This window comes from Ambystoma mexicanum, chromosome 12, assembly GCF_040938575.1.
Source record: "Ambystoma mexicanum isolate Mex_15411 chromosome 12, UKY_AmexF1_1, whole genome shotgun sequence".
Lineage (NCBI taxonomy): Eukaryota > Metazoa > Chordata > Amphibia > Caudata > Ambystomatidae > Ambystoma > Ambystoma mexicanum.
Window position 1 is genome coordinate 571208927 of NC_090936.1, and position 24462 is coordinate 571233388.

Here is a 24462-nt window from a genome sequence, read left to right on the forward strand (position 1 = left end):
GAAAGACACACGGGGCATGAGCGGGGGGTTGGAGGGAACAGTGGGGAGAGAGACACGGGGCATGAGCGGGGGGTGGGGGGAGGGAGAGACACACGGGGCATGAGCAGGGGTGGTTGGAAGGGGAGAGACACACGGTGCATGAGCAGGGGGTGAGGGGAAGGGGAGACACGTGGCATGAGCTGGGGTTGGGGAAGGGGAGACACACACGGGGCATGAGCGGGGGTGGGGGGGAAGGGGAGACACACGGGCCATGAGCGGGGGGTGGGGGGAAAGGGGAGAGACACACGGGGCATGAGCAGGGGGTGGGGGGAAGGGGAGAGACACACGGGGCATAAGCGGGGGGCGGGGGGAAGGAGAGAGACACGGGGCATGAGCGGGGGTGGGGGGAAGGGGAGAGACACACGGGGCATGAGCAGGGGGTGGGGGAAGGGGAGACACACACGGGGCATGAACGGGGAGTGGGGGGGAAGGGGAGACACATGGGACATGAGCGGGGGTTGGGGGGAAGGGGAGCGAGACACGTGCATGAGCGGGGGGTGGGGGGCAAGGGGAGAGACACACGGGGCATGAGCAGGGGGTGGGGGGAAGGGGAGAGACACACGGGGCATGAGCGGGTTTTGGGGGGAAGGGGAGAGACACACGGGGCATGAGCGGGTGGTGGGGGAGAACGGGAGACAGACAAAAACACGGACATGAGTTTGTGTGCAGGCGGCAGATCCCGCTCCTCAGCCCTCCGCTGACCACCATGTGCCGATGGCATGAGCGGGGGCTGGAGGACCAGGGGAGACACGGAGCACGAGCGGGGGGTGGGGCAGAATAGGGCAGACACGGGGCATGAGTGGGGGGTAGGGGGAACAGGAGACAGACATGGGCATGAGCGGGGGTGGGGGACTTACTGTGCAGGCGGCAGATCCCGCTCCTGCTGACCTGACAAAGCCTAAAGCCTCTCATGCGAGAAAGAAAGCTGGCGGGCGTCTCTGAAGCCACGACACACTGCACGCTTTCACCGCATCCAATGAGAGAGCACGTCAGATGTCCGCGGACATCACGCAACCTGCTTTCCCCAATCCCTGTCCTGTCCGCGAAGCGAACACAGATATCACTATTGTTTTTTAACCTACTTTTTGGTCATTTTAAAAAAAACTACTGGACAGATTTTCACCAAATTTGCAAAAGCACTCTTCGGGACCAAGCCGCTGCTCCTGGTCCAAATTTGGTGAAAATCCGTCCAGCGGTTTGGGCTGTAGGCGCGAGCAAAATATTTTTCCCATTCAGTCTATGGGAAAAAAATAAATTTTGGGACCCCCCCTATAACTTTTAACTTTTCCCCCCCTGGACGAATCCTCATCAAACTTTGCAAAAAAATTCAGAGTGGGCCATATACTTTTGGTGAGGATTCGTCCAGGGGGAGCGAAGTTATAAGCCGCCCAAAAAGTGCTCTTCCTATGGAAACAGCAACTTATCCATAACTACATGGCCACTAGCGTGGCCATGTAATATATGTGGCGCTTGGCGCTCTATTCTTCTGCTGAGCATAGCAAGCTGCTCTGTTTTCTTAGCTTCTTGCGGTTACAAGCATATGTACAGGCGTTAGCTGGTTGAATATCTTCATCCTGCTTTTACAGTTTAAGTTTCTTTATACTTCAACATCGTCTCTCCTTCTAAGTTCACACTAACCGTATTCAGGACGTTTCGTCTCCGTCATCTTTTTTTTGTTGTTTCTTTCATCTGTGAGTCTGTCTGGGCCCTTGTGTCATCACCATTCGTCTTCAATTAAGGCCTGTCAATCTCCATTTTGTGTCATTTGCTGGTAAGGTTGTCTCAATGGATACCTTACTGTCCATGGTTGTCTGGTTATGGGTACTTCAATAGGTATTGTTCTTCTGATGGGCACTGGGCAGAGCCCTAATGCGGCTCTCTGCCGGCTTATTTGTTCATCATGCGTCACATATCTCAGTGTGAACGTTCCTGGTACTTCAAAATGGGTGACTGGAGTGCAGGCTATATTTGGGACCTCCTCTACAAGAGATTCATGGGATTTGTGGTTTCTTTTCTCCCTTTTTGTTTATACTGAGTTTGTTTGTACAGCCACAGGCTGATGTAAAAAACAAACAAAAAAAACAAAAAAAAAGCAGAAAGAAGTTTTACGCATTTTTGAAAAGCTGTTGGAAGCAGTAATTATTAATTAAAGAAATTAAGCATAATGCTCGCCTCCGGTATGGACATAGAATTAGCCCCACTTTCATAGTTGATCAACCAAAACTCAGATGCTTGTGAAGCATTCTTTCTCACAACTATCCACTAATTTGCTAAAAGAAACGGGTTCTACAGCTGCTTACTCAGTGTTAAATGAAGTGGATGTCAGTGTGAACGTTTCACTGTCAGTGCTCCGATTCCACTGTGGTTAATGAGGTGCCACTGCCCACTATGAAAGACCTTGCAGTATACTCGCAGCTTGCCTTTTAATAATGGTAAATTATGCAAAATAGAAAGGATTTCGTTTATTAACCCCACACAATCCCTCGGTCTAAACAGAGGGCTCAGTTGTCTTGTCGTAAATGCAAGGCACTGTTAGTTGAAGCCAAATCTACCTATTCTGCTTCCAAAATTACTTCTGCTACCACTCAGAGGAAAGTTCCCTTTAAAGGTGCGTGAAATTGTGTGAACTCTGATCCACCGCCCTCGACCTTTGCAACAGTTGTGAATCTTGTAAATTTATTCACTCTTATTATTGGAAAGTGTCCTAATTCAGAAGGAAATTGCCAATAAGACTGTGGGCCTCATTACACAGATGGCAGTAAGGGTTTACCAGTACCGGTATTTTACCGGTACCGGTAAATCCTTACCGCCTTACTACAAGGTCCCTTTGCGGGTTGGGGAATTTAACGCCTGCTTTTTGCAGGCGTTAAAAATCCAACCCACAAAGGGACCAGGGAGCTAATTACGGTACCGCAATTTGCGGTACCGTAATTAGCGCCTTCCCCATTCCCATAGAGCCCTATGGGGCAAAAATGGGAATGGGGAAGGGCAATGGTGGAAGGGGGAATTACCGCCCCGCCAACCTTGGAATAGGGCGGTAATTCCCCTTTCCACCAAGGCGGTGCCGTTATTTTACCGGCATGAACCATGGCGCTAATAGCGCCATGGTTCACCGCCATCCGTGTAATGAGGCCCTGTACCTCTGTTAGTTCCTCTTTCTCAGTCTAAAGGATTTTGATTTGGCAGGCCGTTTCTTCTGTCCTACTGGCAGAGTTTGTTTAGAATTTGACCTCTCCGAGACCCACTGTGTATACGGCTGACACCATCCTGCCATCACTTGAGCAGGATATCTATCCTGAGCGGTTGAAGCAAAGCCGAATTTCTGCATTTTTGAAGAAAGTTTCTCTAGGTCCTGACATTTAACAGCAATTATCAGCCCCCAGAGCAGGGAAGCCAGCCAATTAGTTCCCTCCAATGCTTGCCTTTCATGGACAGTGACTGACACTGTTCGAAGAGAGTTGCTAGCACCCCTTCACAAAGAGTGGTGTTCCTCATAGCTACGAGCTCGCCCAAACACTGGCCCCCAGCCCCACCTGCACACACTTCTCCCACCTGCAAGCCCCCTCATCTCTGCTTTGCCCCTCTCCACACCCAACCTTGCTGCCAGCACTTACCGCCATCTCCCCACCATTTCGGATCCCACCACTTAGCAGTAACACTGGACAGCAGTCACGTCCGGAAACGTCCAAAAAGTTCCGGAAACGTCCAAAAATCCTGAATGGGAGATGTGGCTGAATTTCAGCCGTTCGAATATTTCCGAACGGCCGAAAAGTTCGACTAAATCCCCCATTACGGGCAAGGGCTGCAGGCGTGGGGGGGTCCCATGAAAAGTAAATAAAAAAAAGGAAAGGACCCTGTGGCGCTTGTTCTCGATCAAGGAAGTGAAAGGGAACAGGCGTCGCAGGGACACAACGAGTCGGCGGCACACTGCGAAGTGTGCCGCCGCAAGGTAAGTAGGGGCAAGGGCAAAGACTGAAATGTTCAGGGGAGAGAAGACCGAAATTTATTTTCAGAAAAATAACTTGCAGTCTTTTCTCCCTTGAACATTTAAGCCACAGGCTTCCAACCCCAATCCGTCACGTCCATGGAGACCCTCTTTAGACTGGACCACCTTCACTTTGATGAAGCAGTACATGTCCCTGCATGCACCTTCATCAAAAGGGAACATTTCTTGCTTTTTTTCTAAAGAATTAGCAACATGCCAGGGTGCTTATAGTGTCAATATCCAAGTAGGCATGGCTGATAATGGACCGATTCCTCGTTAAGGCCCACACTTCACTAAAGCCTAGCAGGTTGTTAATGGCCAAGCCCGCTCACAAACGAGGATATTAATGCTATTGTGACTTAAAGGTAGTTATTTATTTGTAACTCAGCTTGGCTGAATCTACATTCTTGTGGATGGATTCAGTTCACTACTAAAACTCACCCAAGTTCAGTCTTATTCATAGAGAAAACTCCAGACAGCAAGTGACTTATTTTCCCAAAGTCAGAGAATCTGCTCCCAGGATCCTGAAAGCTTCAGCATCTGCAATACGCTCATAGGGCACTTTAAGACAGATTCTCCTTCTAATCTTCACCTCATGGATTAAGATCATTGATTGTCATTGCAATGCAGAAACCCCTGGGGCGGAGACCTTTTGTGGACAACCAGCATCTTATTGGCTGCACAGTGCACAGAAAACATATTCTTTTCTTTTCTCAACTTCTCAGGGAGATGCTGCCACACACCCTCCCCCTGAAAAGCATTTATAAACCAAAAATGGTTTCACGCATGATTATTTCCTGGGGGACATCCCAAGTGTGGTGAGGTTGGGACATCCCTAGGAAGGCCTTGCAATCCCGATGGTTCCCAATGTGAGCAACATTGTTATGATTGTCCGGTCTCTGGATCTGACAGCAGTTTGTCGACCATGCCTATGGTGAATCCACAAAGGCATGGTGCACCGTGCTGCCAGAACTACCGCCACCCACCCACAATGAGCATCCGTTGATTGGGTGGAAAATGCAGAAAGCCTTCTCTCGCATCCGCTGTCAAGAGAATGAGGGCCCAATTATAAATGATGCCTGTCACTTGGTATTTACTTTATTTGAGTTGTATGAATAAAATAACCAGAGACGTCTTCCCATCACAGAGAAGGTGATCTGCCACCCGTTGTCAGTGAGGAAGTGGATAGAAAGACAGAGGATGAGGCTCAAGTGCATCACAGTGGAGCCAGTGCCAACTTCCGGGTGCTGTGGAAGATCATGCCCGTGCTCCTGTCACTCATTCCATACTGGATGGTGTACTTCCAGGTATGTGTGAGCCTCAACCACAGCATGCTCAGTACCACGCTAAGACTAATTGTCCTATGTCCTAGGATGTTCTACAACCTGTGAAAGTCCTGAGGTATCTCACGCAGGCCTCAGATATCCCACACACTGCTCAGGTCCCAAGATATCTTGAGCAAGAACAATGCAAATATCCCACACTTTGTGCATGTCCTGAGCTATTCCCCACACTGCACATGTTGAGTTATCCCATATACTGTGTATGTCCTTAGATATCCCACACCATGCACACGTACTACAATATTTCACACACTGTACATGCCCTGAGAATTCCAACACACTGAGCAAGCCCTGAAATACCCAACAGCCAGCAAATGTCCTGAGATATTACACACACTAGTGTTTGGGGAGATAGCACTGTGCTATGCTTCCCAATATCCTACAACCTGGTCATGTCCTTTTATATACAACATGCAGGTTATATGCAATATCCCAAACATTATGCATGTCCCGAGATATCCCACACATTGCTTGTCCTTCAGCACCAACAGCATGCATATGTTCTGCGATAACCCAACCCGTACCCATATTCAGATAGACCTCAGGCTCTTTTCATGTACTGAGAATGTTCCCCAACCCACACCCTGTACATTTACTCCAAGATCTCCATAAATGTACACCTTTCACCCTTCTGAGATCCCATCACCATACATGTTGTAAGTCTAGTACCTTATAAGAAGCTGATCACACTACATGCTGTTCATACTTTCTGGGTTTTCATGTTAGGATACCCTGTCACTTTTTTCACAGATGTCTTCATCCCACGAGCCCATCTTCACCAGAAATCCCATCACCTTACACGCTGTCCATCTCAGCGATCCCATCATCTTCTCCCTGTCCTTCTCAGCACCCCATCACCCTATGCATGGTTTATCACAGTGACCACAACAGCCTATCAGCTGTCCACCTCAGTGCTGCTCTCATGCAAAACTCTTGCCATCACACTGGTTCGTCCATCACCCTTCATTCTACCTATCTCAGCAATCCTGTTGTGCTATGCACTGTCCATCTCAACAATCCCACCCCCCTGGGTGCTGCCTATCTCAGATATCCCGTCACCCTACACGCTGTCAACCTCAGGGATCACATCATTCTAGGTGCTACCCACTTTAGCAATCCAGTTGCCCTATACTCTGTTCATCTCCTCAAAGATCCCATTATCCTACATGCTGTCGTTCCAAGCATTCACATCCCTCTACAGACTGCCCATATAAGCTGCGGCTTCCCCCTATATGCTCTTCATCCCATTGATGCCACCCCCTACACCCTGCCCTTCTCAACAATAACTCCTTCCTACACTTTGCCCCTCTCATCGATTCCATCAACCTACAGTTGCCCATCTCAGCAACCTTTCACCCTACACACTGTCCATTAAAAGGATTCAACCACACTACATGCTGTCCATGTTAGTACCGACATTGCCTTGAACACTGCCATTGCCTCAGAGATACCATCAACCTACACATGCTGTCCAACTTGTCAAATCACATTACAGTACATGCTGCCCTCGCCCCACACATTTCATAACCCTGCACCCTGCTGGTGATACTTCGTGTTTTCTTTCTCCTGTGCCGGCCATCTTGCTTTTCATGTTGTGTATGTTAAATCATTTCCCTTTTTGTTTACACTGTAATGTGTGCCATGGTCTTTGTGCTTAGATGCAGAGCACGTACTTCCTCCAAGGTCTTCACTTGCGCATCCCAACTCTGTTCGACAACCAGAACCCAGGAAACCTTTCAAGCAGCAATAGCGAAGGATACAGGGTGAGTGCAAGCGTGTATCAGCTGTGAGTATTGGAGGCATCTGGCAAAACCCATTAACAACACAGAGGTAGGGAAGGGCATGCATTCATCTAAAGCATCACATAATGCCCTTTCTGTACAGCTCCATCCTTATCTACTGCAACCCAAACCATTATCCTGTAAAGAACGTACAGCTCTGCCAGTGTACCCCTAGTGCACCCAATGGCAATAGCAGCTAAAGAACCTTCACATAACTCATTGAACTCCAGTTCTGACCACTGGCACAACCATGCACCCGAGCGCCAATGTAGCAATACACCTCCCGACTGATCTGCAGCAGCTATGGCTTTTGTGCATCAAGATCCAATGCACACCTACCCATGCACATCCATGCTGACCTAAAGCACCACTGCTGGGCCCCACTTAAACCCCACACACAAATCGGATAACACACTGCCATCCGGAACTGAAGCAACCTGAATGGACCCATACCAACCGATTGCACATGTGCGCGCACACACAACCAAATCAGACACACAGCGCTGGGGCAGTGCAGCACCACCCAGATCTGAAGCACACCTGTTGTAGCCATACTAACCCCCTGCCAGACCTAGCTCTGATAATCCACCTACATGCTGACTTGCAATGCCCTTTACCAATCCAGTGGAAAGACCTCACTCCCAGCTCTGAATGCGGATTCAGCTTTCTTGGACTGTAGCATGTGCTTCCTTCATCATTCTAGGATAAGACACACAGCTCTCTCTACTGCGCCCCAAAGGGAGAACCAGCCTAATTTAAAATGAAACCTCAAAGCAAATTGACCTGCATCGCATTATCCATTCTGTACTTCTATGTGAAAATACTCTAGTGGTATCAAACAGTGGATGCTCCACTCCTTTATTGCTTTCTGACAAGTCATGCTCTTTTTCTTCTCCTCTTTGTTACCAGATTCCAGAGGCGTGGCTGTTGATGGCAAACGTTATTGTCCTTCTAGTTCTCATCCCCCTGAAAGATCGATTCATCGACCCATTCCTAATGCGAAGACACCTGCTACCATCTGCCCTGAAGCGGATGGCACTGGGCATGTTCTTTGGCCTCACGTCAGTCTTTGTTGCAGGTAAAGCCTCACCTATCTTTGTAGAAACAGCATATAAAAATAGTGAGAGAAGGGTCCATTGGTTTACACGAGTAGGCGCATGAATACTCAATGAGCAATCTCAGCAATTCCAATAGGGTTCACTCAACTATTCAGGGCTTGGGGAAGTACCATCCCTAAACACAAGAAGGGAACAAGGAATTCAACAAGGGTTCCAAAGACTGAGCATCCCTAGATCTGTGAGATGGGAGAGGCCTTTATCAAGACCCGTACTAATGAACCCATCACGGAATATAAGACGTCAATGATGCCTTCAAGAGGGCCCTCAAAGACTCATCCATCACGTAACACACAGTTGTATACAGTGTACAACCAAACAGCTTTTTCTATGGCCAGGCTCATCCAACCCTCAAACCTAAAAGGAGGAAATCCACATAATGTATTTTCTTTGAAAAATATAAACCGCATAGCTTGGAATGGTGAACAATAGGTTTCCATTTTCCAGACTCTACTATTTTCTTTATGAAATCTTACATTCTTGTCGTAGATGCAGGCCTCTGCTTGGTTCCCTCCTTTGGAATAAACCCCTCCCCCCTGCGCCTTGAGCAGGATCTTCTCAAATTCCGGAAGCTCCTTAAGACTGTCCTATTTTCCTCCTCCTTCTCTCCTCTTCTAATCCCACAGTTGCTGAATTGGTGTCCTGGCACTCATGCATCTGTGGGGCCCTGACCTCTCACACCTATTCTTACTAGCTCCTGTCTTCCACAGCACTTTACACCTGTACACTGTCGGCTCTGGAGACTCGCACGTACACCTCCCGCGGCCCAGGCCGTGTAGCACTCTTCATTCCTAGCACTTCATCCTTGTCTCACACACGAGCTCGGATTCCACAGCACTTACCTCTTCTTCCCTCTTCCTTTCTGCACTTGCACGTTCTGAATGCTCACAAGGCATAGGTGTGTCCCCGCCCCTTCCTTCCTTCCTCCCCTTTTGCTCCTAAATATTGTGTTGTAATGTATTTCCCTCCCCTGCTCCCTCCCTGCCCTGTGGGATCTTTGAAACAGTATGTTCCTATTGTATAAGCACCTGACAAGCAAACAATAAATAAATAAATTGGCATGGCTGCTTTGTGAATGCTGCGCGAATCCATTCACGGACACCAGTGAGACCGTGCCACAATGCATCACCAAATCTCGCAGTTAAGGATTTTGTGGGGCTGCATTACCAACACAGTTGGCATTAAATGTTGGACAGAACCCTACTGAGGTCTGAATTTACACATACACACAATGTTCATTCCCTAAGCCACAGGTTATTTCTCCCTCTTCTGAGTTCCAAGAGAGAAAGTCATGATGAAGACACCACAACAACATTATAAATGTGCACGCAGGAGGGAATGCCAACATTACCCAGAGCTTGAGAACTGTGGCAATGCCATTCGGACATGGCATTCTCCTGGCAGCAAATCACATCCAATCTGCACAGGTTTCCTGAAAAACACGCCCAGAATTGCACAAGCAGAAGTTGAGTAAAACCCCTGATGACAAAATATGTCTGCATTGGGAAGCTTCCAAAATAAATCCAACCAAGATCTGTCAATATGTAGCTAAACTTATGCTAGCCTTAGAATGTCATGCTCCCAGCCGTGTCCTCATTGGCTGCGCATCAACCACTCACGAGCTGCTTCTCTTGTGACAGGGGTTCTAGAAACAGAAAGACTCCTCTACATCCAACAAGGCATGACTGTGAATCAGACGATAGGACGGGACCAGTACAATGCCGCCACGCTTCCCATTTGGTGGCAGATCCCTCAGTACCTACTCATTGGCATCAGCGAGATCTTCGCCAGCATCCCAGGTAAGACGATCAAATGCAAAAGCACTGTCATCTGACCAGTGTGTTAGCCTGTCTGATCGGCAGAGTGCTGGTGTCCAGGTGATGCCAGGTAGCCTCCTCTGTCGTCGGCCGGAGGGTGGGCGACCTGGAATACACAATCCATCAAATGATTCTGTCCCCAAATGTCATGCTGGGAGGTGATGAACTTACAGGGTGTTTAGAGGGCAGTAACAACAGCAGTCTAGCACCCCCTAATGTTATGCTGGTAAATGAAGCATGCGCAGAAGGGGGAAGGCACACCTCCAGCTGTGTATTGGCATACAATCATGCAAGAAGTTCCTGCAATGGAGGGGCACATCACTACCAGTACAGATCCAGCACCCATCACCCCACAGGGAGAGGAGGCATGCTCAGGTAAGGTGTACTTTCTCCTGCAGTGCAGCACGCCCTAATTTCAAGCCGATACACAAAGTAGACCCACATTATGGGGCATAATACATCGAGCAGGGCAGTTCCTCCTAATACGTTTATAAGGAACTTTACATGCGGGCAATATAAGGCAATACCTAGTAGCGCAGCTGCGCCTGTATGCCACGCTTAAAGGCAAAGCACCTACAAGCTTTTGTAGGTAATTCATGAATGGGTGGTGCTTCCGCTAAAAAGATATGCTAGGAAAGTGGGCGCATGCTGGATATAGGAGTCAATAGCTCTAGTAGTGCAGCTCCTAAGACCATTCTTGCAGAGAGGAGAGAGGACGCATGTAGCCTGTAGAGTGCAATACATCTAGCAGTGCAATGCCCCCAAGATCATGGGAGGTGGGTCACACGCAGGGCAGCATCACTAAAATAGAAAGCAAGTGCAGGGTACAAAAGGCAATACATCAGATAGTGTGACTTCCCCTAACATTGTGAGATGAGACATATGCAGGTTATAGAAGGTAATATCTTCTGTAGAAGAATCAGCCCCATCTCCAGCTGCTGAATGCCACAAGAGCCACCTCTGAGAACACCAACCAGAAAGAAATCGCCTAATTCCAGCAACACCAGGGACAATAGCAAAGAGACCAACCACTGATGGACTAGCCGATCAGGTGATGAGAGCGTATCATCCCTTCAGAACTCCCAAGGGGCGAACAGCCAGGGGTGTCCCAGTGAAGGGAGGAATTGGTAAGGGTGAAAACCAGCCATTGACCAGCCTCTTTGCCTACCTCCCTGCTGCAACTGAGTACCACAAGCTACCCAATTACTATGCTGTCTCGCAACACTGCACTACGTAAGCAATAAGCCCCGAGCATGGGGGCATTACTATTTCAGCTAATACCCAGGCAACCATAGTAACACAGATACCTGAAGCAGTAACGCCCACCCTGCTCAGGGCTTATTGCTATTAGTATCCCAGCTCATAAGACCAGGTACTAAAAGCTTTTTTTTACAAGTTGTGAATCGCTCCAGTGTTTTGCAAATGAAGAAAGAAAAAAGAAAATAAATGCCCACCAAGTAAGGTGGAATGTAGTCCGTTCTCCCTTTCCATGGCGGACATTGTAAATGGTATTTAAAAGAAAAAAAGGTAATCAAACAAAATGGCTGCCATGGAAAGGGAGAAGAGACTAGGCGTAGTCCTATCTTCCTTTCCATGGCAGCGTGCCGCAGATCGGGAGTGGACGCGCTGGGGACAGAAGTGTTCCCAATGCATCCACTCCTGAAAAGCAGGTAAGTGTGGCGGGGGGGAGTGAAGGGAAATCCTGCAGGGGGGGTGGCGGTGGGAGGCGAGCACTTACCTCATTCTCCAGCAGGTGAAGATAGCCTCTGGTAATCCCCTCGTTCTGAGCCTTCTCATTGCCTGGCAGGCTGTCTCAACCTCTGCCCCCGGCCAATCATGCTACAACTTCGTCCTTTCCTATCCCAATTACGAAACTCACAACTCAAAACTCCCCCTACTTCATCTCTCTTCCACCTGCTTCCAACAAACAAAGCCGGAAAGTTAACCATACCTCTTCGAATGCCAATCCACCTCGCCTCTCTTGCTCTAAAACTGAACTGAACTTCTCCGCTCTTTCTTACTGCATCAACTGAACATAGCACTCTGGAACAATGCTCCGTCTGTATGCAACAAAACTTTGCTCATCATCGACTACTTTTACTCCAGCTCTCCTCACCTAGACCTTCTTGCTATCGCTGAAACCTGTATTCCATCTGACACTGACAATCTGGCAGCCCTGCACGACTCCAAACTGTACTTCATTCACTCTCCTCGACTGACTGGCATAGGTGGAGGCATCGGACACCTTTTCTCTTCCCGCCTCATGAATCTCCAATGCAATGTCATCTCCTACCTCTTGTGAATTCGCATTCTCTCTACTATTGCTCGGCCTCACTTATTTCACATCATCTCCATCTATCGCCCTCCTGGTCCCACTGGACCATTCTTTGATGATCTAGAGCAACTCCGATTCTCTTTCCACTAAATTTCACCTCATTCTCTTAGGTGACTAACCTTCCCACTCCAACCACTTCTCAGAAATCTGAACTTCAATCTTTTCTAAGTGACCACGCTTTTCACTCTATTCATAACCTACTTACGCACACGGGGGGGGGGGGGGCTGGTCTGACCCTGGAATCCTTATTCATATCCACCTCTTTCACAGCCACTCATAGTGTCACACCATCTCTATCTGAATTGTTTCCACCACCATATCCTTCCCACCCTCGACCTCTCCTCACCACTTGCCTCACCTACTACTAAATACAATGTAAACCTTTTGCCATTCCTCCCTTTCTCGCTGACATACAGTTCTCGCTCTCCTCCTTCACACCTGATGCCTCTTCCACCAACACTGGCACCTCCAGCTTCCAATCCCTACTATTTGACGCCTTCTCCTCTCACTTCCCACTGCTTACTTTCACCTCTAGGTTTCAGCATCCTCCGCCATGGGTCACCCCAGTCATACTCTCTCTCCACACAGACATGCATCGGCTGCTGCGCAAATGGATGCGTACCAACTTGCATGATGTCCTGCAACTCTACCTCTCTGCCCTGAGCTCTCAAGTCCTCTCTTCATACGAATGAATAGGGAATTCTACCTCACCCTCATTGGCTCTCACTCCAACCTTCCTAACTGGCTAAGGGGCACCCTAAACTTACTCCTTAAACCTCCTAAATCTATGACTGTAAACTCCACTTTCACAGCTAATGACCTAGCTGAATACTTTGCTGTAAATATTTCCAAATTAAAAGACTCTCCTGACCTACCATACGCTCCTTCCTCCTACATTCTACACTCTCTCTACTCTACCATCATCCTCTGCCTCCACCTTCCACTTTAGTCACACAAATACTGAAAAAGTAATTTTTCTACTAATGAAGGCTCACCCCTCTTATGCCCCATCAGACCCTCTTGCTCCTCAGCGGGTCAAGCCTCACTGAACCCTTCAACCTGTCTTTCAACTCTGCTTTGTTCCCTTCCATTTTCAAAACAGCCACCGTCATTCCTCTCCTTGAAAAGCAAGAGGATGGACCCAACCTAACGGCTATCTTTCGCCCTGTGCCTCTCCATCTGCATTCTCTACAGTGCTCAAAAGGGTTGTGTTCAACCGTCTTAACAATTTCTTAGACATAAACAACCTTTGGAGACCCCCTACAAGCAGGTTTCCGCTCCTGTCACTCCGTGTAAACTGCTCTCATGAATGTGTCAAACTTCATCACCGCTGCTAACCACTTCAACCAATCCTCTGTCCTAATTCTCCTTGACCTGTTTGCTGCCTTCAACACCGTTGATCACTCTGATCTCTTTAATAGTGTATTTTTCCTTGGAATTCGGGACGGAGCTCTTGTCTGGATTGAATCCTACCTTGCATCTCACCAATTATCTGTTTCCTGGAGCAACATCACCTCTCAACTCACTCTGTTGCACACCACTGTTGGTGACCACTAGGCTCTGTCTTGGATCTGCTCCTCTTTACACTACACCTCTGCTCTTGGAGCACTAATCTTCTCCTTTGGGTTCTCGTAACAACTCTTCGCAGACGACACCCAAATCTTCTCTTTTCCTGAACTCTCCTCGGATCGCTCTATCAACATTTCCAACCGTCTCTCTGCCATTAAGTATTGGATCAAAACACAGAAGAAAAAACCCTCTTTGCTTTTAATATATTTTTTATGTTGGAGTCCCTTTCAACAAATGAAATCTAGTCCAACAGTTCATTTCAAAATCATTTATTCATAAATGTATTCATACATAAGAGTAAATCTTTTCTAAACACATTTCATCTATATTATACAAATAGCCAAAAATAATTGCTGAAATGTAGAAAAAAAAAACCTGTAAACCTAACACACAATCGCATCATACCAATCGTTTACGCTCCACTTCATTCATACTCTGCTAAATTTGAATATCTTAAGAGGGTCAGTAAAATTTACCTAAAGTGCAAAGTGCTGTAAAGGACGTCAATGCACCATTCTATTTTTAGGTGGCACGTATCTTAACAATTTTGGATACCAAATAGGCCTTTCCAACTTAGAATGTTTCACACAATTCAGTGCAATTCGGTCTTCAAAATCATCGACTTGGGTTTCGGCTGGGTAATCCGTCTGAATGACATAAAACAGCCATCTTCAGGACATTGCAAATGTGGTCTGCAGGGATCCCCAATCTTTAAAACAAAAAAACAAACATTTAACCTTAAAAAATGTCTAAAACTGTTTTGCCTATTAAATCAGACAACAGTTTTTAATTTCTGATTGCAAAATTAATGCAATGTGGATGGGCCACTTCCAAATTCAACACCATCTCATATAAACATCCAATTGCTCACATGCTGATCTCTGGCCTGAAAGCCTTAGATGCCTACACCAAACTACCTGAATACTCCGATAACAGGGGAGGTCAAGTTAGAAGCAATAACTAATATTCCCATTGCTTGCACGAAATTCGAAAAAGATGCACAGATGGTAGTACCTTATTCCTTTTCAAGTGATGTCAATACCGAATATCTGGCAAAGTGAAATATCGATCAATCTGTGGATGCTATTTTCCCTCAGGATTACTTCATCTATAGCTGCAGGGGTCAAGGCAACTCCTGAAATCAAGCACAAATAATATGTCCAAATGGCCTTGTTTGAATGCTTAGCTTGTACAAAGAATCTAATTCCCAATGAACGCCCCATCCAAAACTGCTTTCCATGGACAAGGATTAGAAATATGCTTTCATGAACATAGGAATTTCTTTTGCAGGTGGTCTAATGCCCCATTCGCTCTACCTAAGGACTGTTGCATGCCCATTTGATCGAGTCGTGATGTAAATGAGCCATTCTCTTACTGTTTCAAAGTCCCTCGATCAGCTCCAAGTGAACATTCTGTCCAAGCCAAACCACATTTGCTCCATGTCGCTTCTCCTTGTTTGGCGTCTCCCGGAACTATATACTCTATGTTGACCGCGCTGTTTACCTTCCATCGGAGTAGACCACGTCCCTGCATGTAGGCCATCTTGGATGAGTATCGCACATCGTAGCTAACAAATGATGTATGTACAAGTTGCTGCTGTACTCTTTGCTTACCACTTGATCCGACATGTGGTGGTTCTGTCATCATTTCAGGACCTTATCTAACCTTTTTCTCAGATATTCTGTGCTGGTTTCTCTTCATTAACTATGTTCCTAGGTAATGTTCCGCCTCATATATCCCAATGTGGTCGACAGCCACTTGTCTTATTTATGCAAGGAGAACCGACCATTGCAGTTACTCATTAAGCCCTGAAACATGCATAAGAAGGCGATGTATCCATTGTTCTAGTTTCAATAACCTATTCAGCATTGAAAGGTTGCCGACATCATGCCTCAATTGATCCATTAGAATCCACTGCATGTCATTTTCTGTGTGGTTAGCTGGAACATAATGCTGCACTAATGGTGCTGTCAAAGTCTTGGTACGAATATGTGTGTTAATCCCAAAACCGCCTTTCTGGTTGTTGTGCCAATGTAGACCAGGTCAGATGGGCATTTAATGCCATTTGTCAATAGGCAATTAGTAAACTGCCGCATATGCCATCTAAATGTTTCATGGACAAATACCTCTGTCCATATTGTGAATTGACAAATAATGCAATTGACACATGCATAGTGCCCCACAACTTGTTCATGTAAGGAAAGCTCGAATATTGGGCTTCAGACTGGGGGGGACGCATGCTCACTTGCGTTTAAAGAGTGATGTGCTTCTGTGTGGTTGTCCACCAGGCCCTGAGTGACAGCATGCGTCTTGCCCCAGTCTGAAGCATAATATTAGAGCTTTCTTTACTACTGGAGACATTTCTCCCTATTTCGTGGATAGGCTCCTGTTTTTTTTTAGGCCTTTCATTATGAGGATCTGAACTGCAAAAGGCACTTTCTTCCATACTCTGGTTGTGTCTTGCAACAGTGGGTTCCTGCATAAATATAGGTGACTATTCATTTCTTTAGATTTTGTATTTATTTATATACAGGGAGGAGCAATGCTGTTTGGGTCATAAATGAACACAGCACCTCCCACAGCACTGAATCCCCTAAATATATGCAGGTTAAATGACACATCCAGAGAATAATACATGGCATTAGTATTCCCTATAAAAAAGGAGTCATTGTAAAGGTAATCAGTAAAAACTACCCAAAGGACACAAAATTGGCATAAAGCCACGAGACTTGATTTCTATACAAAATGTTTGTATCAAATCCATCTTTTAAAAATTCCACAAGGGGGAGCGGCATCTTTCCACATTCCTCTAGACAGCCATTTAGATAGCAAAGTCCCTACCAGGAAGATTAATCATAGCTGCCCAGCTATAAACTCCAAGCGCAGTATTAGAAGACCTCCTACCATCCTGGTATTAATTAGCATTTCTCCAAGCAGAGATTTGAAGGGAGATCTTTAATCTCAGCAGGGGCCTCCTTCCGGAATAGACTCCCTGCCGCCCTCCGTCTTGAGCCTGATATCCTTAAGTTCCGGAAACTCCTTAAGCCATTCCTCTTCTCCCCTCTCCTTCTACCCTGCTAACCTCCCTCTTCGCTCTATCCCTCTCTCTCCCTCCGTTTCCCCACAGCTTGCCGATTTGCCGCCGGGTGTAACTCACAGTCTTACAGGTCCCTGGCACCCTCGCCTGTCCTCTCGCACTTGCCTCCGGGCCTGCACTTGCTGCATTGCTAATGCACCTGGTCAATGACCCATGAGAATGGCATCCCTCAGCACTTACCCAGCTTCTGACTGAGTGCACTTGGTGCCCCCCCTACCATCTGTGCACTTTCACGATCTGAATGTACCATGCCTTGAAGATAGTCTATCTTCCTTGTCTCCCCTCCTTGTATGGCGGCACCTCAATTCACTTGGAAAAACTGTAAAATCGTCATCAGACCTACTTGCTGTTAACTACACTGTTAATTGTATTATACACACTCTCACTGCACAGGCCTGTATCGTTCATAAATTCAAGGGCTCTGAATGACTGTTTTTTCGCCTTGTTCCCTCCTTCTTGAGCGCTTTGAAACACTTTCCTTGTGTATAGGCGCTATACAAATAAATATTACCATACCATTTTCTGTTCCCTTCTAGATTTTGCCCCAGTCTTTAGAAATTCTGAGCTCATCCGACAATAGTCTTCAGTTTGAGCCTGTGTTACAAAGACTGACAGAGCATGAAACATCTACAAAAACGCCATTAGCACCGTCGACCGAAACGCATTCATACCGATTCAATGCAAAGTGGAACATCTTCAAAGTAGTGCAGTCAGCATGAATTACTTTATTAAATTGTAAACTTGACTAGTCTCCACCAATCATGATATTTACACCCCTAAAGAAACAGCTGTACCAGATATAGCCCAGGGTATAGATAAAGCCATGTTCCCATCATTTAACTTGCATCTTGACATTTCACAAACTAGGGCCAAACACTAGGATCAAATCCAGAATTACTGAATAAGTGGAAGTGGGTTTGCTAGTTATAATCATTAATGAATCAGCATATGCAGGAATCTGAATCCATATAGCGAATCAGTCGAGATTTGGGTCACCGTTGATGCATCACTTGATGGGTCAACTTGCACAATCTGCATAGAAGAAGAAAGCGATGACGCCATGATGTTGTTTGCTCAGTGCATACAGTATCAGTAAGCTCCCGTCCTTTGAAGTACCATATTGAATTTCAGTGCGTCCCCAGTCAACCCGATAAAATACTTTCTCACTATCGGAACAAGGGTGCTAACCAGGATCCCTGACTGGCTGGCACATCTGCCAGAATTGCCCAGATTGTCCTATGATCTACTCTCTCACAATTCAGAACAAAAGCATGCTGTACCATTGAACGATAGAACTTATAAAATCCTCCTAGTCGGGGGCCAGAGCTTAGCAAATAGGGTACTTCATCCAATGAAAAATGAGATAGGGCTGTGTGATGAGAAATGTATGGGATCTTTGCCATTCTTTACCAATATTGCAATAGTCACTTTTTACTAGGAGATGGTGCATGTTTAAACACTCTTGATAATCTGAGATCGCGATTTCCTGACCCTCAATTTACTGACCCTCTTAAGATATTCAAATTTAGCAGAGTATGAATGGAGCGCGATCGATTGGTATGATGCGATTGTGTTTTAGGTTTACAGGTTTTTTTTTTCTACATTTCAGCAATTATTTTTGGCTATTTGTATAATATAGATGAAATGTGTTTAGCAAAGATGTAGACCTCTACTGGAAGGAAGCCCATCCTATCCTGAAGCTTTCCTCCAACAGAGATTCCGTAAAGCCATATACAGAGATTCTGTATACAGAGATTCTGTAAAGCCGTATACAGAGATTCCATAAAGCCGTATACAGAGATTCCGTATACAGAGATTCCGTAAAGCCGTATACAGAGATTCTGTAAAGTTGTATACAGAGATTCCATAAAGCCGTATACAGAGATTCCGTATACAGAGATTCCGTAAAGCCGCATACAGAGATTCCGTAAAGCCTCATACACTTCATTGTTACTCAGTTATTCCTTCGGATAATTTCATTGCACAAGTTTATGATATGCTATGCGTCCTTTATAATGTGCACATCACCCCTGTAATGCTCTTAAAGTGCCAAGTCTTGTCTGTGTAAAGCACATTTTGACAGCCCCAACCTCCCTCAAGGAAGGCATCTAGACTGCAGACAGCGGGGTAAAAAGCAAAAGGGGCCAAGGAGAGCAGGAAGGGGGAAGAGTGGAAAAAGTAAGGGACACAAAAACCGATAAACATAACTCCCAACGTGTAGGGAAATATAATCAAAAGGGGGGAGTATATTCGTGATTGCTGGGATAAATGTATAGTTTTCAGCATTTCGATCAGAATAAAATGGAATCAAAAGAAGAGATGGGAGCTTCCCCTATTGGCCAGCAGACTGTTCATGGCGGGGCATTACTTCTGCTGTGGTGGTGGTATGAGATTATGTCATGTTGTGGATGCAGGATGGCCTTGCATTCTGCTCAGGTGCTCCTAAGAGTTGTTCTCTCCATTATTATGGCTAGCTTATGGTCTAAAAGACATGTCAAAAATATGTCCGCCCGGAGTTGCCACCTACCTGAAATAGCTTCTGCTAGATGCAAAGAATACTTCTTGAGGTGTAACCAACCTATTGTTACTATCAGCTGGCATCACCAATTACATTTTTTCTTTGCTTATTTGGAAAGTGAGTATTTTAACAACTCCTTCGCTGCCAGAGTTAAAGTGATCTTCCTAACAGCCTTCTTCTCGACACGGTAGAGTGATGTGAAAGAGCATTTGCTGAATATCTACAAGTCACCAGCGGAGTCCTCAATAGCGTGGTCTGGAACCCGCAGCTCGCCAGGGGTTCTGGACTAGGATGTCCATGATCAGACCATTGACTATGCAAGCTTGTAGGGATGGAAGTCCAAAACATCTGGAAAGCCAAAGGTCGCAGAACCCTGAGCACGTGGTCAATCCACAAACATGGTTTGTGCACCCTATATAAAAACGTGGTATCCGCAGTGGTCGAAGTGAGCAGGAGTGGATGGGAGCAGTGCTCCTCTACTTTTTTTTTGTATTACCTTTTACAGCTCCTATACTTCTATTTTCAAAAGAAACCGTTCCGGAATGGTTTCGTTTTAAAATAAAAGTGTTAGAAGAAATTGAAACTTGCTCTTTCAGTGCACTGAACGTTCCCTTAAACAGTAGGTGCAAGTGTGGGGGGTGTGTATGGTGTGTGTGGGAGGGGGTGTGGTGATGGGGTTTGTGTGGAGCAGGGACAGGCCAGCAGGAAACATAGTTCCACTACTTCTTTCCGTACACTTCGACCACTGGGCATCCGAGTTTCTGGCCATGGTAAAATCAGCATACGGCTTGCACATCATAATGTCCACAAACGTACGATCGAGCTTCTTTAGTATGTGGCTTCCCTTCTACTAAATAAGGGCAGGCCTGGTCTGAGGAGGGAAGCAGGGCAGGATTCAGATCTCCGAATACCAAAAAAGGGTGTGGCCAATCAGAAACGTCATGGCCAGGCTAATCATGTCAATCCGGCACATCGCCTCACCGTTTCCGGCTTACAGGCCGACCACAGGGATACACTGCCGGTAAGCTCATCTTACAATGAATAGCCAGCAGTTTCTAGAACAGCTTTTTACATTTTTTTTTAAATCAAAGCCACAAGGACAAAAAAAAAGTGTATTGCAACCCCTATGGAAAAGAGGCTTTAATAAGTAACACAAAGCTCGAACACGATTTCAATAAATGGTGCTGCTGGTAAAATGGGTAGATTTTGTATGCATACGATGCCCCATGATATGGATCTCAGCTGATTCTGCACACCTTCCTTTGAAGTTCGGAGTACAGCCCATTCACGTTGCCGATAGCTAGATATCAGCCAGTATCACTGATCTATTGTTTATTGCAAATGTGTCACTTTTGCACACAAAAAAAAAAATCTAAACTAGGAACACAAGTTGACAAACGTTTTCCTGATAAATTTATTGACACCCATAGGACAGGAATGGTGCCAGGGGTTGGTCAATAAAAGACAGAAAACAAAAAAGGAAGGCAGAGGAGGCAAAGGGGTAAAGGCAACGGCAGAGAGAAGGTGCAAACATGGCTATCGGGTGACCCGCCCATTTTGAAAAAAATTGTCATTTTGTCTACTTTGTCAAAAGGATACATTTTCACTTATGCTTTAGCACTCCCTGCCTGTGGTACAAGAGCTTGGAGATATATATATATACACACACACACACACACACTCAGTGTCCATCAGTACAGAACACCACAACTTGTTGGTACCATGCAATCGGACATTTGTGTACAGAGAGCATGTCCATCAATACAATACTCTATACATAGTTGATGCTCTAGAGCATGGAGTGGGTGAAGGATGATTGAGAAGTGAACTCCACTAGTACAGCACTTTGCACACGCTGCTGATATTCGGGGATGGGGTAAACCCTCAGCAGGACTGCGCCCAATCACACCATGCTAGGGGGTTTGAACGCTCATTGTGACTTACCTTCCAATTCGTTCCTCTTGCCCCCCAGGTCTGGAGTTTGCCTACTCGGAGGCACCCAAGTCCATGCAAGCTGTGATCATGGGGCTATTCTTCTGCATTTCTGGCGTAGGCTCCCTGCTGGGATCTGGCCTCCTGACACTGCTCTCGCTGCCTTCAAGTGGATGGATGCACTGCCCTGAAGACTACGGTAACTTGAGTTTTTTTATATTTGGTATATGGGGATAGGTGCCATGTTGGGAAGGTGATGACTTAGTTGGATGAGAGATCCACATTTCCACAAAACAATCCCCTCACTTTATACTGTGGCTTATTTTCTCAAGTGACTTTTGATTCTATTCAGAATATTAACATCAGGTTACCTAATTGTTCTTTTATAACATGCTTTAAACCGGGGACCAGTTTCTAAACACGAGTCTGGGATTCGAACCGGTGTTGCTATACGTTGTCTTGCATCCAAGACAAACGTGTTGTTCCTGAACTATCCCCCTGGCCCACCAACTAGTCCAAGCTTGTCCAGGCACTGCCAACATTCACCATTAAAGTCAAATTCTGCCAGGTACTGCCAAGATGAAAACATCAAACCCAATCACATCACAACTTACACCATTGAATCCAACCATAGTCCATCATGATCAATTAAAGGGATATCTTCTCCAAACAATCCAGTCACAATAGTAAGTAAGAGTCTTTAAATGGCAAACAGCTCACATCGCATGACAGTACTCCAGGACAGATCCAAAATGCACAAAACATTGATAATTATAGTTTTCTTCCCTGTTAGCTTCTATTGAGAGGGCAGGCTTAACTTATAACATTTGGGAGGCTTTCTTAGTTTCCTGCCCGTTTGGTCACACTTCAAAGAGGCATTTAGAAAATTGTCATTTCTCCAGCTCCTGGTGAGGAGGATTAACCCCGTCTCACATTTGCAAGATGTTATAATTAGAGCAGATCAGCTTTATCTAGTCTCGACTGCATTTGAGAAACCTTCTAGGTGCACACATGCTATATAACGCTACAAATTCAAACAAATTGCCTTGCAAGGGCAAAGAATGAGTAATAGGAAAAAATAATCCTTGCATACTAATGCCAAAAGGAAAAACTTGTGAAGCAAGGATCCGTGCAGGACACATGATAATGTTTTCTCCAGATAGGTCTGTCTGTTGCTGCATCAACTAGGCCTATTGTACTCATAGCAGCAATATATTAGTTTGCAGTTATACTTTCTCTACCCACTTATATTGATTAATTCCAACCCTGCTATGGACCTATATATATTAGTCTATATTATACTGGCATATCATTTTCTACGACACCAAGCTGCAATAAAAAAAGCCATTTTCAAAGAGTAATCCCCAAATACAGCATCACTTATTCACTTTAACCCATCACGTTCAAGTGTGTTCTCGTCCATTCATTCTACATCCACCTCAACCTCCATTTAACCTGAATGAGAGATGAAGTTGGTGGTAGCCAGGACTAATGTCCAGCAGATGGACTCCCAGGACCTCCCTTGTTTTTTGCATATTTTAGTAACTTTGGGTCTCACTCTAGGTTACTAGGGGAATCCAGACGTGGACCCCTTGCTGACTATTCTTAGAGAGGCACAGCTCCACCCTACTGATGAGGTCCAACCAGACCGAAACACGTGTCTGGGGTTGCTGTTGGTACTCTTGTTCAGAGGAGAATTGCTTAGCGTTTCGGGGCTGGACTGCCCTAGGGCAGGACAAAGAATGTTTTAGATATTTCTGCTCTGTGAAAGATAGTGAGCTAAAGACTCTGGGTAAGGCTCTCGTAACCAGGACTAATGTCTGGCAGAGGGACTCCCAGGACCCCTTGTTTTTTGCATAACAAGAGAGAAAGCTTGGAGGTTGTGTTAAATTTGGATTTTATTGGGCTCAAACAACCTGCAGTAACAAAATGCTGAAAATGGTTCAGTAATAAGGTGGGGGTGGGGGAGACAGGTGGATATTTGCTTTATTTTTGGATGCAGAGCAGTTTTTCTTAAGTGAGTCTGCGCCAGTGCGTTAAGTTTCTCGCCCAGTACTGCAAGCCATTAGCCGCCCTTCAGCTTCTTCAATGGGACTGGATAGATTTATGGCATTAAACCAGAGAGCCCTGAATACCCCTCTGTAAGCACAATCAGAGGCACTTTGGGCCTTTCTTCCAGATCACCTTGAGGGTATTTCATGCCCTCACCACCTCCATTTCTAGAAGCATCACCACTGGCGCCGGAGGTTCCAACAAGACTCATTACATGTCTAAGGAGGAAAAATCGGTCCTATTCTGCCTATGGGTCTGTGTCCCAGTTGCCATGACTAGAACCATGATAGACCAGTTCTCACTGCCCTTAGGTCAATGAGAGATGGCCTCCTTAGTGCACTCATTGGTTAACATCCTTCAGCCTTCAATACACTCACTTCAGGGATGCATCAACATTCCCCCTTTGCTTTGACAGATTCTAAAGACAGAAGGCAGTGTTACCACAGCCGGTTACTCACAGCACTTTTCCTCCAAGACTTATCAGACCTCCTCTTTTTAGTAGAGTGATTCCCACCCTCTACCCTGTTCCCGCTCTACTCTGTCATCATCGGTTTGTATTCCTTTAAAATCGGTCTTCAATATTGTGTTTTTTGGATAACAAGGCCATCGAACCAAGTCGCTTTTGCACAGCACTTTTATTTTCAGCTGTACAAGGATGTATGGCCCTTGCCAGTTCCTTCAACCTAGAGGAGTTACAATCAAAAATATTTCTGTTCTCTCAGGGGAAGTAGCTTTTTCTAATTAACTACTGTAACTTTGCTTGGTTTGTGGCCCTTTTGAATCTGATCGGGGGCTTCCATTTCAGTGGAATGCCCTGGAATAAGACTTTCGGAGAAGGCTTCCCCAAATCAGGCCATGCAAAACCCTTTAGTGTGTGGT

General features: G+C 45.9%; 1 protein-coding gene across 1 annotated transcript in view; it reads left to right on the forward strand.

Annotated features, from left to right (window-relative positions):
- The window catches only part of SLC15A3 (solute carrier family 15 member 3), a 143757-nt gene that overhangs the window by 100240 nt on the left and 19055 nt on the right, over nucleotides 1–24462 (forward strand). The window contains exons 3-7 of the mRNA XM_069628888.1: nucleotides 5172–5331; nucleotides 7026–7130; nucleotides 8058–8226; nucleotides 9904–10062; nucleotides 21572–21730. Of these exons, the coding sequence (XP_069484989.1) occupies nucleotides 5172–5331; nucleotides 7026–7130; nucleotides 8058–8226; nucleotides 9904–10062; nucleotides 21572–21730 (752 nt within the window). The remainder of the gene's footprint in view (nucleotides 1–5171; nucleotides 5332–7025; nucleotides 7131–8057; nucleotides 8227–9903; nucleotides 10063–21571; nucleotides 21731–24462) is intronic.